This window comes from Petaurus breviceps, unplaced genomic scaffold (genome assembly GCF_028583685.1).
Source record: "Petaurus breviceps papuanus isolate PSGF00001 unplaced genomic scaffold, PetGlider_PUasm1.0 330, whole genome shotgun sequence".
In the NCBI taxonomy this organism is placed as follows: domain Eukaryota; kingdom Metazoa; phylum Chordata; class Mammalia; order Diprotodontia; family Petauridae; genus Petaurus; species Petaurus breviceps.
Genome location: NW_027186096.1, coordinates 234651 through 251056, shown reverse-complemented (window position 1 = coordinate 251056; position 16406 = coordinate 234651). Strand labels below are relative to the sequence as shown.

Here is a 16406-nt window from a genome sequence, read left to right as displayed (position 1 = left end):
TCATATTACTCTGAAAGAAAATTTAGACTGATGTGGACTAGGTGATAGTACAGTTTGGTTGATTTCGTATTGATTAAATGGCTAGACCCAGATCATATGCAGTGATGGTTGGAGGACTTGAGGGTAGAACAGAAAACTCCTTCCAGAACCTCCATGTGAAGAGGGCTCAGAAGCCAGCAAATGACTTCTTTTCTCACCAGCTGCATTCTTGGGATTTTACTTTGCTTTTACTTTTATTTTGCATATATTATTTTGTGTTTCAGTTATTTGTATTAAATTGATGTTAAAAAAAGAGGTGAGCATTTGTTCCAAGGATGGTAGGGTCATTAAAAGCAGTGTAAAGTTTTCTAAAAGGAATTCAACCTTTTTTCCTCTTTTTATTTAATTCTGGACAACCAGTTCATTGCCAGTTCAGTGTCAGCACAGAGATATATGTATTTCTGGACCAGTTCCCAAGTTTGTCCTTATAATTTCATATCTTAGTCTGGATTTTGAGTATTTCTTCATCTACTTCGGCTTTCTTCAAGACTACTTTGTACTCTTGAATGATTATACACCCTATTTTGGAGACTGCTGTCTTCTGGGACTTAATGCAATCAATACAATGTTGTCTGCAAATTTAATCATCTGGACAACCTTACAATCTGTGGAAATTTTGATTTTGTCCTAGATACCCTCTACAACAATACTTACTGACAAATGGAAGCATACTTATTTATATATGTCATTGAATCCTAAAACTATGGAAGATTAGATGTGGAGGAACCTTAGAAATCATCTAGCCTAACTCTCAAGGCTACAAGTCTAGTAAGGACTTAGCTGATAGAAAAGAAGGTGAAGGGATTCAAGGAACACCTTTTCAAACCCTGCTGTTGTCAGGGACAAGTACTTTTCCTAATGCACTTATGAGATAATTGGATCACATGGTGGATAGATAGCGGGGGCGTGGATTTAGAAACACCTGAGTTAAAATCATTTACACACTCTTGGACCACTCAGAATGGGACTTGAATGCAGTTCTTCCTGGGTCTGGCACCTGTTTAACAATTCTCTTGGCATGACGGTGTTAGCCAGTCTCCCTAGAATAGCTTTTAAAATGATTAGAACATCATCAGTATGAAGAAGCAACATAAGAGTGGGTAAAGCTATAATGCAGATACTTCAAAATGGATATTTCAGTCTAAAATATTTTCTGCTTAAATGTACTTTTTTCCTGATATTTTTTTTATATCAACTATGTTTCCCGGATTCTTCTCCCTCCCTTTTTTCATAGTTATTCTTTATACAAAATTTTAAAAAGAGAGGAACAAACATATGATTCAGCCCAACTAACCAATATATCCAAGTAGTCAGATTATATGCAGAGTCCCCTACCTTTGCAAAGAAGAGAGGTAGATGCTTTCTCATTTTTTTTCCTTTGGGACCAAACTTTTTATATTTTCATAGCATCCAATTTTAGGTTTTTTTTTTTTATTGTTGTTCTATTTGCATTATTATAGTCCTTGTGTATATTGTTTTCCTGGTTCTTTTTTACTTTCCATCAGTTCATAAAGATCACTGCTTCTCTGAATTCATGTTATTTTTTGTTTCTTAAAGCACAATATTATTCCATCCCATTTGTGTATCATAACTTGTTTAGTTACTTCAGAAGTGCTGCAATAAATAACTTGGCACAGAGGAATCCTTTCTTTTGGTTATTGACTTCCTTGGGTATGTCCCTAACGGTAGACTCTCTGGTCAAAGGGTATGGATGTTTTACTAATTTTCTTCTCGTAATTCCAAATTGCTTTCCATAATGCTTGGACTGATTCAAACTCTACCAGTAGTACATCTGTGTCTTTCTTAGTAAAAATTCCCCAGCATCAGCTATTCCCATCTTTTATCATTTTATCTTTGCCAGTTTTCTGAGTGAGAGGTGAAAATGGATGTTAATTTGTCTTATTATTAGTGATTTGGAGCTTTCTTTCATATTGTTATTAATAGTTTGTAATTCTTTTGAGAACTGTTGGTTCATATTCTTTGGTCACTTCCATTTATGTTTTGGAGAATGACTTTTGATCTTAAATTTTTCTGTTAATTGCCTGCATATCTTGGATATTAGGTCCATATCAGAGATATTTGATACAAATAAACTTTTTTTAACATTTCACTTATTCATCTTAATTTGCACTGGCTTTGTTCACGTAAAAGCTTTTCAGTTTCATTTAATCAGAATTATTTTTATATTTCATAAGAACCTCTCTCTTATTTGGTTAAGATTTCATTCCACAGTCGTAGCTGATACAGTTCTCTAGCGTACCTGATGCGGTTTTCTTTTGCCTTTTTGTGGTGTGATCTTTAGTATTCAGTATATCCAGTTTGAGTTTTATGGTATTTTACTAGTCCTTTCTTCATTAATTGATGTTAAATTGGTTTATAAAAGAGTATAGAACATTTCACTGCTCTGAGCCATTTATGAGACCTGGAGAAGAGAATTGTGTCTAAACTCCAACTTTAATGTCATTCCAATAAAATTCTAGTTTTATAAATCTTTAATGAAAATATTGGTTTTGGGAAATATAAGCCACTCCTTGTTTTTTATTTTATGTATTTTTTGCTTTTTGGAGGGGGGAATGCAGGGGAATTGGGGTTAAGTGACTTGCCCAAAGTCACATGGCTGGTTTTGTATTAAGTGCCTGAGGCTGGATTTGAACTCAGGCCTTTCTGACTCCAGGGCCGGTGCTCTATTCACTGTGCCACCTAGCCACCCCTAAGCTACTCCTTGTTAAAAAAGAGTTATACCTAGTAGAATGTAAACTCCTTGAGGGCAGAGCCTTATTTTTTTTTAATCCCCAGTGCACATAGTAGGTACTTAATAAATGTTGATTGTGGGTTGAAGTATGGTATCACTCAAATTTATTGATTCTTATGTGGAATAAACAAGGATTGAAGTCTCAGGAAAGGCATGGCCTTAGCCTTCTCTAGCTGTCAGCATGTGTACAGGGAAGATTCTTGCTCAGTTTTTCTAGAAAATGTATTTATTTGGAATTATCCTGGTTCTGAGTCATTTTATGGAAAGTGAGGGTTTTTTTTACATAATATTAGGCTTTAAAATATGTAATTTTACATCTGGGGAGAAATGGATTTATTCATAATCTTTTAGGCTATGTGTAATTGAGTCACGGGCCCCTAGTTGGCACAGTGGATAAGAGGGCGACCCCTGCAAGAATGCTTAACAGCTTTCTTTTTTTGCATAGGAAAGAGACCTTTTCTGTTGTGCATTCGGATAGTGGGGAGTTAAGTGATACCTGTTACTGCTATTTTTAGACCTATGGTTGGGGAGTTTTGAAAACTAATTATTTGAGAAAGTTTCCTTATTTGCTCAAATTGGCCAACAAGGTGAATGGTGAAGAGCTCTTTTATGACCTTAAGCCCAGTTTGGTGCTGATCTGTAGAGTTGGGGAAATAGGACTAAACCTTGACTAGATTTAGGAGTGAAATTAAAAAGGAAGCAGGAAGAATAAAACTGCATTGTAAGTAGCCATTTTTAATTTGCCTGAACCTCTTTGGAGATGTCTTTAGATTAATCTTCCAGGTGAAGATCCTTGTGGAGGAATTTAAGGATTTTTCCCCCTTGTCATTTTACATAAGAATGCTAACTTAGATGCTCTGTTGGAGGGGACAATAAATTTCCAGTACACAAAGATCCTAATGGGAGAAAGCCTTAATTATTAATGTATCTATGTATAATGTTTGCATGTACCTACATATTTGCTAGCAAGCAATATCAGTTCATTTACATTCACCTGGGGAAGAATGGCACTTGTAATTACACAGTTCTAAGTAGCAAACATCCCCTCATATGCATAATAAGAAGGAACATAGAAACCACAAACCTGACACAATTGTAATTTAACAGTCCCTGTTCAAGATAAATATACTGAAGCCCTTCTAACTGCATGTTATAATCTGGAAAAGAGGCACTTACCTTTATGCATATGTTAGAACCCTTTGTAATTATGATATCGTATGTTTAATATATAATTTTGGGTAGAAAACATGTTTATAATAATATTTTATGTCCTTAGGGTACGGGACAAAGCATTAAAGCTTTTAGCATTTCAACTAATAAATGAAGAAGGGAGAAGCACAAAGCGCCCTTTCATAGATGCTAATCTTCTCTCTAAAGTCGCCAACTTACTTATTGTGGAAAAACCTATTGACATCAAATTGGATGACACGAGACAACCGATTATTAAGGTGAATCAAGTATCATTTTGATGCCATCTTTTTATGTTTTGTTATTAGCTTTTGTTTAAATATGTTGGAGGAAAGTTATTCCAGACATATTTTAAATTGCAGACTGGTCAGATAGCACACTTTGTGTTTCTTTTCCATGGGTCATTCATTTAGTATGTTTAAATTAATCGTAATGTGGGGTAGCTAGGTGGTGCAGTGAATAGAGCACCAGCCCTGGAAGTCAGGAGGATCTGGCCTCAGACACTTAACACTTACTAGCCATGTGACCTTGGGCAAGTCATTTAACCCCACTTGTCCTGCTCTCCCCCCTCCAAAAAGCAAAAAAAAAAAAAAGTACAAGGTTTAAAAAAATAATCTTAATGTTACCTTAAACAGATTAGAATTTGAAAAGTAAATCCGAAAAAGTGATCTAAGACATTCTGAAAATACCTGTTGTATTATCTGTTATGATTCAAACATGTCACTACCTACCCTTTCAGGAAACCAAGAGTTAGTTATATAGAGAATAATATTTTGCTTTTTACATGATTTTGTTGGCTCTGTAACATATGTGCATGAAGTTATAAATGGATGTTATGGCTATGTTTTATCTGGCATTCTGCTTGGAATTCCATACCTTAAAGCACAGGTATGTGTATTTCAGTGCTTTCTGTACTTTATTGATCTATAGCTTAGAGATCACTGAATCAGATCTAAATTTAGCAGTTCAGGCCAGTGGACAGTGTGCTGTAGGGACTTCTGGGATCACTAAGACTAAAATGTGGAGTTTATAATGATTCTCATTCAAGATGGTTATTTGCTGTAATCAAGAGCTAACAGCAGTAGGTTGTCATTCAGACTAAGGCAAAACAAGTGATATACATAGATAGTATTATCATGTGGGCTATCACTTTTTAAGATGCCTAGTCAATCCTTCCCCTTTATGCTATTTTACTTTTTGGACTCTGTGAGGATGAAGAATAGCTAATCACTGTCCATAATTTCATATTATACTGATATGTTAATAACTTTGGTAGAATGGGCAGTGCTTTGACATTTCAGGCTAGCTTTCTTTCAAATTAGTATTTGAAAACCAGAATGCAAATACATAGTCCATTTACTCTACATATGTAATCTGCTCATTTAAGATATTTGTGAATAGACTCAATGAAAAAATTTAACCATTAGGATTTAGCATTGTAAAGTTAGTTTAAACATGTAAGGGGATAATTATCTTGATTTTTGTAAGACATAATAAGTATAATTTTGTTCTTTGAAATTACCTGAATGCATTTGGTTTCATTTTAACTCTATATTATTTCTTATCTCATGCCAGCTAGTTATTTTGTATAGAGAATTGTTCTAATGAGATCAAGATTGTGAGTTTGACATTTACATAGGACTATTAACTTTTCAGAGGAGATAATTTGTTCTGTGATTTTAGACTCTATTTCTAACCATCTTGCTAGTGTGACCTGTTGGGCTCAAGAGTAACTGGGAGAGCTGGTAGAGTTCAGTAAGATAAGTGCTTAATAAACTATGCTCAAAGGCAGCACGGTATAGTGGAGTGGGGAGAGAATAGGGCATAGACAAGTAATGTTATGGAGATAGAAACAATATTTGAGAACTGATTTATATTGGTGTGAATGAGAATTAATAGTTGAGCATGACAGTAATTTTGTGAACCTTTGTGACTGGAAAGATGGAGGTGCCCCTTGATTATTATAAAGAAGTTTGGAAGATGGTAATGCCCAGTACAGGCAACTTCCAGGTTTGGATTACAAGTATGGCAAACTCCATTTATTCAGTGACAGATTAAGGCAAAACATTCACAGAAAATAAAGATCAAAATATTGGGTAACTCAGCCATTTAGTAAGTTCTCAATCCAATTACAAAGTACTAAGGTCTAAGTACTCTACCCCTGGGAAGTACATTCATTTAGTCAATCACAAAATCTTTTCTCTGTTCAACTGGAGATTAGTTTCCAATCATAAACAAAGTACATTCATTTAGTCAGTCACAAAGTATAAAAGTCAAAAGTTTCCCACCCCTGGGTCACAAGTGAATTACAATGCCACAGGTCACCACCAAGCACATTCTGAAAGGGGCAGAGGAGACCTCAAAGGCCCTCTACCCCTAAGCCACTACAAGGTTAAGATAACATCACAGCATTCAGTACCCTAGGAGAGGTCTTTTCTTCATCTTGTTGGAGCCAGTTCCTGGGAAGACGAAGCTTAACAAAGCCACAATATACATTGCCAGGGTCCTCATCAATTCACTCTGCCTGCAGAACCATCTCTGGACCCCTGGAAACACTAGAAAGACCCTCCTTCAGGATTTCTGTAAACACACAATAAGAAAATCCTCTTTCGGGGCTTCTGAACCAACAGCACAGTTCTAGGGCCTCTGCAACAACAGCACTGCCCTTTACCAGCAGACCAATCTAGCAAAGTAACATCAAAACAGAGAGAAAAAACACTGGCACCAGATTCATGCCTCCTCAGTTCTCAGCAGCTCTGGGTGGCAGTTCTCAAAAGTCCCGGGCAGCTCCAGCAGGCCCTCAGCCATCTGGGTGGCTTTGGCTGGCACTTCTGTCTCTGTCAGCAATTCTGGCTCCCTGGCAATTCGCTCTCTCTCTGCCTCCATGATGCTGCTCCCAAAAGTTCTTCTGGTCTCTCTCTGCTTGGGCCTCCCTATCCACTCACCAGCTCCTCCTAGTTCAGCCCCCTCTCTTCACGTCAACAAGGTGTCTCCTACAAGTGGGATTCACAAGCTCTGGGTCTTAACACTTAACCCCAAACCAAGCCGATACAAGGGAATCTTTAAATTCCATACATACTGAGTTTGAGATGCCCTTAGGGTATCCAGTTTGAAATGGTCAAGTAGGCAGTCAGTGATGGAATCCTTGAGCTCAAGTGAGAGACTGGGAATGGATCTATATATCTGCTGTATTTACATGTTGAGATCTGTCTCATCTTATGTGAATATATATGTACATATATACACACACATGGCCTGCACTTTGCAGCACCAGCTGAAATGGGAGAGCGCAGAACGAATGAATGATCATGGACCAGGCAGAGATTGCATTCATACGTTTATTGCATGCTTAAGCAAATCTAAATAAGCATCTGAGGGGATTAGGGTTTATATACTGTAGCTGAAGCACTTACATCACACTTTCTCATGGGAAAGGTATCTAACTTGCAACTTTGCCAGAGGCTACTCCCATGGGATGCTTCCCTGCTTTCTAATCTGTTGCTTCTATATCTGTATCCCTCAAGTGGCCAGGTTTCAGGCACAGCCAGAATGTTCTGAGCCTCCCTTGCACAGAGGGAGGGAGGGAAGATGAATGGAGGGTGGTGAGTCAACCTTCTGAGATACCGTGGGTCCAGGCAGGTGGGGACAAGGCTCAAGGGGCTCCTCGTCCTAGATTCACGCAGAGGCAGACCCCTCAGAGCTAATGCTCAACATTGCCCCCTACATATAGACATTATATGTGTGTGTATACAGATGTGTGTGTATATATATTATATTATATGTGTGTGGATGTACACACATACACACACACGTGAACAGAGATTGTGAGGTTATCAAGTGAGAGAGCATGGAGAAGACAAGAGAACCCAGAGCTTAGCCTTGATGTCTACTCACAGGTAACACATAGTAGGTGTGACATAGATCGTAGCTGATGATAGAGTAAAGGTGACTGAGGAGGAGGAGTCAGGTAGGTAGAAGAACTGGGAAAGAACAGGAAGACAAAAACAAAGAGGAATGTGTGTTTAGAAGGAGAGAGTGCTCAACATTGTCAACTGCTAAAAAGTTCAAGAATGAAGAGAATTGAAAAGAATACATTTCATTTGGTGGTAGAGAGGTGGAAGCACCCCTGTAGTTGACCTTCTTAAAGACTAACTATAAAGGGAGGTGAGATCGAGATCTGTAGTTAATCAGGGATGATGGGATCTAGGGATTCTTTTTAAAGTGATGAGGGAAATATGGATGTATTTTGTAGGCAGTAGAAACTAATAGGAAGAACCTGAAGGTTATAGAGGTGAGGAGGGTGATAGGGAACAATCTATTGGAAAAGACTGGAGGGTGAAGGAATCATGAGAGAATGCTCATGGTTAGGAGAAACATCGTCTCTTCCTCAGAGACTGGAAAAAATGAGATAATGGGAGATGATATCCAGGTGTGTCAGACTGTGTGTCATTTAATCTTATTTAACTTCACAGAGGGATAGCAGGACTTTTATTGCCTACATCACGTTTTGAGAAACGACTATTATAGTATGAGTTATTTCTGGAGTCTTTTTTAAAACTTCTTTTAAAAACAGCATTTTTATTGATACCCTTTTTTTTTTCTATATCATTCTTATTTCTCCCTGTGTTCAGATCCCTCTCTCCTCCCAGAGATCCATCTTTTATACACCAAAGATTTTTTTTAAAGAGAAGAGGAAATAAATCAACACACCAATCAAAATATTTAAAATATCAGATACCATGTGTAAAATTCCATACCACTGGATCCCGACCACTCTAGAGAAAGGGAACTAGTCTTGACTTATTTAGGACCAAGTTTATTCTTTGTAATTTTGCAGTATTTACTTACAAATGATTTGTGGTATTAGCTTTCCCACTTATGTTGTTATATTCATTGTGTATATTGTTTTCATAGCTTTGCTTCACTTTGCATCAGTTCATACAAGTTTTTCTGTGCTTCTCAGTATTCATCATTGTTTCTTACAGCAAAACGATACCCCATTACATTCATGTTCTACGATTTATTTAGCCATTTCCCAATTGATGGGAATCTGCTTTGATTCTAGTGCTTTGCTACCACAGAAAGTGCTGTTGTAAATATTTTGGTGTATATGGAAAGTGAGTTATTATTAAGCTTAAAAATATATACTCATCTAGTGGTGGTGGTGGTAGCTATTACTGGAAAAGCAACTTTCTATTATCTCCTTTGTATTGAAAGTCAGAGAATATAGTGACATCTCTATTAATTTGCCCTCTGGGAATTAAACTTCTTTATAAGGAAGTAGGTTGTTTAAAAAAAGAAAAACTCCATAAAATTAAGTGACCAAAAAAATCCTAACAAATTATACTTGCTAGAGTTTTCTGCATTCAGAGACATGCAAAAATATCTGTAAATTCATCTTTTATACGCTGCTTTTAATTTAGGGTAAGAAGGACAAATCTTAGACAAAGCTTTAGAAGTTTGCCGTTTGTCCCTTTTTGTTCTCTTTCCATCTCAGTCCTTCAGTCATCCTGTGTCCTCCTAATCTTTAAACCATCCTTTCTACAAAAACTTGGGAAATATAATGTTATTATTCTTATAATCACACTCAGCCTACTTTGTAGGTAAACTCAGCTTAATCCTTTGGGGAAGAGTTGTAAGGATGAGCAGTTCATGGTTTCTTCCTTGTCACAGGTAGCCTTCAACTCTCTTAGAGAGGGCAAGTCAGGACTTGGTGCCCTACATTCCTATATAATTTCTGCCTCCACTAGTGTAGTTTCTGATTTAAGAAAAATAAGAATATTATTATAGCTTGGATTTTTAAGGTGAAATTTAAAAAGTGATTAGTAGGATCTTTGGGAAATGTTGCTTCCTAGCCAACATAATGTGTCAGATATTTACATTAAATGAATTAGACATTTGGGAGATAAGCAGATGGAAGAAGCATAACTGTTTTGTCTTGGATCAAAAAGTTAGTTTTATTGTCCTATGACTTAGCACAACCTAGTTTGAAAATGCAAGGAAGTTTTATGGTTTTTAATAATAAGGGCACTGTAATTTAGTACTGTATGAAATAAATATGAAATTGAGTGACTCAAGAGAAAAGTAGATTTTGGAAAAAAGAATTTTTTTTGCTTTTTTTCAGGGGGGGGAAGGTAGGGCAATCGGGGTTAAGTGACTTGCCCAAGGTCACAAGGCTAGTTTTTGTGTTAAGTGTCTAAGGCCAGATTTTAACTCAGGTCCTCCTGACTCCAGGGCCAGTGCTCTATTCACTGTGCCACCTAGCCACCCCCCCAAAATTTGTGCTTGCAGAGCAATTATTAAAGTTGTATTTTAGAAATTTATGTGTGTTTAAAAATGTAAATAAATTTTTGTTCTTAGGTGGAGGCTGTTGAAAAATTATATGAAGTCTTTACTTCAGATATTGTTGACCTACCGTTGAGGAAGTCGGCGTTGGAGCAATTAGCTATAATTTTTCAAGGTAACTAAATCTTGGGGGAAATGATCCATGAAATTCTGATTAATTAGTTTTACAATGTTTCTGTCTGGAATAGTATTCTTTCTGCTTCTAAAAATCATTTTATGAATCTTTTTTTCTTTCACAATTGTAGTGCCTTTTGCTACTATACTATGTGTCTCCTTGTCTGGTACACATGATTTCCATTTTCCCGTGTGATATAAGAAGAATTTCATCAAATCACCTATTCCTAAGTAGAAAAATAGTAGTTTATATGTTGTACATTTTTATGTATTGATTTTTATGAATTGATTTTGAGACAGCTAGTAAGATTTTTTCTGTAGTTTAAGTATTATCAATATGTAACCTTATGTCCCTTCATGTTAGCTACTTTGCGTTTATATTACTTCTGTCTCTTCTAGAGAATAATTCTTCAATATTGTTAAAAGTTGACATCGTTATTTATAGTGTTTCTAAGGAAGATTCTAATCCCAGGTATAAATTAATTGCTTCATGCAACTCAAGATAACTGAAATCCCGAAGTGCGATCTGTCCTTTTGTATTATAGACCTGGAGCTGGGAGGGACTTCAGAGGCCACCTGGTCCAACCCTCTCCCTTTACAGATGAGGCAGTGGAGGCCTATGAAAGTTAAATTACTTGACTAAAGTCACACAAGTAGCAAGCATCAGAGGTAGGATTTGAACCCAGGCCCTCAGGCTCCAGAGCCAGTGCTCTTTCTATTATACCACTGTTCCCTAGTTAATACTTGTTAATGCTTCATTAATGTACCAGAACATTCTGTCAGGAAAAACTAAGGTAATATTGCCAACATGTATGTTTTTTATTGAAGAGATCTCCTATAGAAAATGAAAATTCTTTTTCAGTTTGCAAAATACACTGGCTAAAAGCATCTAAAATTTCTAGCCTTAGCAATAGGCCATGACATTGTACAAATATTTTAACCATATTTATCTTAATGTTCAGAGTGTAAGGTTTTGCTCATTCAAGAGTCAGTAATCTAATTGTTGGACTTTGTTCTGTGCCATAACATTGGGCAAATCAATGCCTCTGTATTTATTTTTTGGAAATTTTCATAAAATTCTGAATTCTGGTGTGTTCCTTAACATTTATGGATGTATACCTCTGGAAAGAGAATTATTAAACTCTAAGTATAGATTGAAGCATACTTTAAAAATTTATCTTTATTGTTTTATTTTGCTTGTGTTTTCTTGTGCAACATGGCTAAAATGGAAATATGTTTTGCATGACTTCACATGCGTAATCAAAATCAGATTGCTTGTCTCCTCATGAGGAAGAGTGGTGAGAGAATTTGGAACTCAAAATTTTAAAAAGTGATTGTTAAAACTTTTTTTACGTGTATTTGGGAAGTATTAACCAAAACAAATAAAATTAATAAAGATTCATGGGTGTGTGTGGGGGGAGGGCATCTAGAATGTTCTTGAGATGTACAGCTCAGTACCATACAATCTATGAAAAGCTTGATTTGGCATATTAAGAGGTAAATTGAAATTATGGCACTAGTTTATACTTCATCAATATAAGGTGTTTTTCACCTGGAGTCTGTAAAGTTATTCTTTTCAAGATTTTGAAAGCTGTACTTCAGCATAATTCCTTTATAATCCTATGTATTTATTCATTGAAAAACATTCTTCTGAGAAGGGGATCCATAGGCTTCATGATACTGTCAAAAAGTGACATAAAAAAGGTAAAGAACCCTCTAGACATATTTCAAACTCTGAAATCAGGCTTAATTCCTAGCTTAGAACCCAGAAAACTTCAGTTACTCTTTACATCTTATGGCAACTTTTGGTTAGTTTTGTAAAAAGAAGCCAGGAATTAGAAGACAAAGACAGCTGTCATTCTGTGAAAATGTTGAGTGAGACTGGGCCACTACATGGCATGGTGAAAACATATATTTTGTGCATATTTGTGACATTCAGCCACATTCTCTTTAATAATAATTACATCTTAAATAGTAATTGGAGATGATAAACAGGAGACTTCAGTTGAAATAAAAGATTCCTAGGAATAGAAAGAGTGTAGATAGCACTGTGAAGGAGGCTTAAATAATATCCCCACGTATAGGTGAAATATATGAGTAGGGAACAAATAGACAACAAAAAATTATACTGGAAAAATGACAAATCTGTGATTTGTTTCTTTTCTCAGAAAACCCTAGTTAATTTATGATGAGAGGAACATTTGAAGAACTTGGCAATTCTATATGAAGGTTATTTTTAGATTAGATATTAAAACTTTACCTTAATTTTTAAGTAACTACAAAATGTGTTTTCATATTACCCACTATTCTTACATTTCAGTTGTCCTTAACAAAAATATTAAAATCTTTGTACTTCTTTTACCTTAAGAACTCAAATAAGCTAAGCGTATTTAAAAGAGGAATGTAATGTTTATTCCTTTGAAAAATGCTCTAATAAACCTTTAGAACATTAAATTAAGGTTAAATTAGGAGTTAATGACAATAAATTCTGAATAAAATACTATTTTAGACTTTCTGTCATTTTTGTGACTTGTTGAATTTTTATAATTTTCTTTCTTGTAGATATCAAAATGCATAATGTGGTGAACAAGATGGATTTAATTGATAAAATATTTTTTGTTTTAAATGAATGCATAAGGAAAGATTGTGAGGTAAGTTTCCCTCTACCACTATCTCTAAACTGTATTTCTCCTACCCCCCCAATTCCAAACGATAAAAGTGCAGCAAAATTGTATTTTTTTAGAGTGTTTATTTCATTAATCAGATTTGCTACTAAATGTAACTGAATGTTCTCCATTATTTAGCTTTGAATCTAAGAGCACACCTACATAGAAATCAATAAATAATGATGTTGACCTTATTTTAAAAAATAATTAAGTAAAGTTTATTTATGTTTTGATGAAAAGGCATGTTATATAATATTAAAATATTTTATTTACTTTTACTAGAACATATAAAAATAAAATTACTCTGCTTTTTATTCTTGACTAGGAAATGGAGTGTATGATATTACCATGCCTTACAATCTTAAGAAAACTTCTGACTGCTGATTCAGTTAAACGTCTGTCTCTTTCACAGGAGTCTTCTGTCTTATTCCTGTTTTTCAGAGGTAATTAAAAGCTCTTATCAATAATGTAATGTTACTTATTGGTTAGAGAGATTTATTTTGTGTTTAACAGCTGTTTTCCTTTTTGCATATGTCTATGTGTATATATGTGTGTGTGTGTGTGTGTGTACACAATACACAAACACTTATTAACAATTATATGTAAACTTTGTCTACATATTTGTGTGTGTGTGTGTGTGTATGTTAACAAAGAAAAATAATTGTTAAAATCTGACACCTACTAGGGCAACTTTGAACTTCTAATAAATGAAAAATGCCTGATTTTCTAGAAAGCCTTAAGAGAGCCACCAGTACATTTTAGAAGTGACATATTGTATGTACTTTGTGAATTTTTTTTCCTTCTAATACCATTATTAAATAGAGTACTTTCATTGTGCTGACCTTTGATCTGTTAAAAGCTGGGTCTCATGAGGACGCTTTGTACCCCTTGTACATGTACCATCTGGTGTCTTGACATTTAAGTAGAGTCCATGCATATAAAGAATCACCACTGCAGCTGCTGTTACTACAGTCCCTTTTATAACCCTCATTTGTTGTTTATTTTGTTTCTGTCATCAAATCCTGTATCCTCTGGTAGCTTATTATCTCATTAGACAAGCATTAGTATCACATATCACCACCTGTAAAATTGGTAGCTTGTATGCCTTTCAGAATCATCAGTGGAGATTAATCCTTATAAAGTTTTTGTCAAGTCCTATAGCTTCTGCTTTTAACATTTATCATAAAGAAGAAATCTATGTAGTTGGCTTTGAATAGTTAGCCTGATATCTTTAGCTCACAATTCACTCCCCTCATGAGCCTTCATTTTATAATGTTCTTTTTTTTTTCCTCCTGGATTAGGTCAATAGATTCTATTTTCTTATCATCTAAACAAGAGGTGTTGAGGTTAGACAGTTAAATGTTCATAGGCTTATCAGTTTCTAGGTATTTGATGGGAATAAAGTACATTTCAGTTGAAACAGGTGGTTTGACATCTTATTATTGATCTCTAATGCTAATGTTTTGTGCATTTAGGGAGAAAAGACTTAGGTCTTTCTAAATATTTTTGGTAAAAGTAAATCATTCCTTATAAGTAGGTTCAGAAATATGTCAGTTCATGAAAATTGAGACTGAACTGTGACGTTTTTAGTAGCCCTTTACATGATGATGAGTATATTAGATATTACAGAATTATATTATATTACTGCCTAATGACAATAGCCTGAAATACTATAGTGGCAATATCATGTAGATTTTATAGTTTTTCCTATTCTTGGGTCATTCATGCCTGATTTAATTATTTCTTTTAAACCCTGGGTTTCTGGGCCTTTGCTAATTTGTATGTGTGGGTTGATCTCAGTTGCTAAAATATGAGACACTTAGTGCTCCTTTTGTTGTTGCTGGAATCATGTCTAGTGTGTCTGGGTTCGGATTCAGCTGGGTAAGAAGGGAAACTAAAAGTTGAGGTAACTCTGCAGACTTTTGGGGGTCTAGACATTGCATTGTATCTTTCGGACTTTGAGATATACATAATCGGATTGTGTATTTAGAGCTGGAAAGATCCTTTGAGGATATTTAATCCAACCCTCAAATTTTATAGATGAGGAAACTGCCAGAGACATGAGGTGACTTGCCCAGTATTACAAGAGTAGTAAGTAGTAGAATTAGGATTTTTAACTTGGGCCTTATGACTTCAAACATAGTATATTTTTCTCTCAGTATGGAAATACTGATTAATGTCTTTCTCATCTTGAAACCTCCTCTCTTCCCTAGCACACAGTCCCAATTATTGATCCTGTGTAGGTGATACCTGTTTATTCTTACGGTTTTGTTGTCTTTGTCTGGTTATCATTAGGGGGTAGCTAGGTGGTGGAGTGGGTGGAATTCCGAGTTTGGAGTCAGGAAGTCTCATCTTTGTGAGTTGAAATCAGATCTCAGACACTTGATGGCTGTGTGACTCCGGGCAAGTCACTTAACCCTGTCTGCCTTATTTCCTGATCTGTAAAATGAGCTGGGTGAGGAAGTGGCAAGCCACAAAAACAGGGTCTCTGCCGAGAAAACACCAAATGGGGTAATGAAGGGCTGGATGCTCTTGGACAACAGACGGACGGGTCATTGGTATTGTGGCCAGGCAAACGGACCGGTCATCGGTACTGTGGCCGGGGCGTTTGCCATAGCATCAGCAAAGTCTAGAGGGAGAGAGAGAGAGACAGTATGCATGTGTGTGTGATCTTTGTGTTCAGTGGGAAGATGAGGTAGTTATTCTGAGGGGAAAAATTTACTTAGAAATCAATTGATTTGCCAAAATCCTGATGTTGAATGAGTGATTATATGCCATGAAAAACTGAAGTTAACTGATCCTATTTGCCTAGTGCTGCTTTGTCACTTACTATTACTGTGACCTTGGACAAATCACCTGACTTCTCAAGGACTTTGTTTTCTCCTCTATAAGATAAGACGGTTGAACTGAGTAACCTTTAAGATCCCCTCCATCTTTCAAGCTGTTCCTGTGCCCCTAGGATTCATTTGACAGGCGTTTAATGAGTACCTGCTATATGCCAGATACTATGCTAGGCCTTGGGGATACAAATATAAAAATGAAAACAGTCATGGTATGTTTGTAGTTAAGAAAATACAAAAAAAAATCCAAGTAAATACTACATTTTTTTTAATAAGCAATCAGGGTTAAGTAACTTGCTCAAGGTTACATGGCCAGTTATTTCTGGGTGTGTTGGTAAGTGTCTGAGCCCAGGATTCAATCTCCAGGTCATCCCGACACTGGAGCCAGTGCTCTTACTTGCTGAGCCACCTGGCCTCCCCTGAGCAACTGGGGTTAAGTAACTTGCTCAAGGTTACATGGCC

At 35.9% G+C, this 16406-nt stretch overlaps 1 protein-coding gene across 4 annotated transcripts in view; it reads left to right on the top strand.

Moving 5' to 3' along the window:
- Positions 1 to 16406, top strand: part of RTTN (rotatin) — a 180690-nt gene that overhangs the window by 15943 nt on the left and 148341 nt on the right. For all 4 annotated transcript variants that reach the window (XR_011169992.1, XM_069096895.1, XM_069096892.1 and 1 more), the window contains 4 exons: positions 4068 to 4239; positions 10340 to 10439; positions 13001 to 13089; positions 13430 to 13547. Coding sequence is in view for 3 of the 4 variants with exons in the window: in XM_069096895.1 (XP_068952996.1) it covers positions 4068 to 4239; positions 10340 to 10439; positions 13001 to 13089; positions 13430 to 13547 (479 nt within the window). In the remaining variant the exon portion in view is untranslated. The remainder of the gene's footprint in view (positions 1 to 4067; positions 4240 to 10339; positions 10440 to 13000; positions 13090 to 13429; positions 13548 to 16406) is intronic.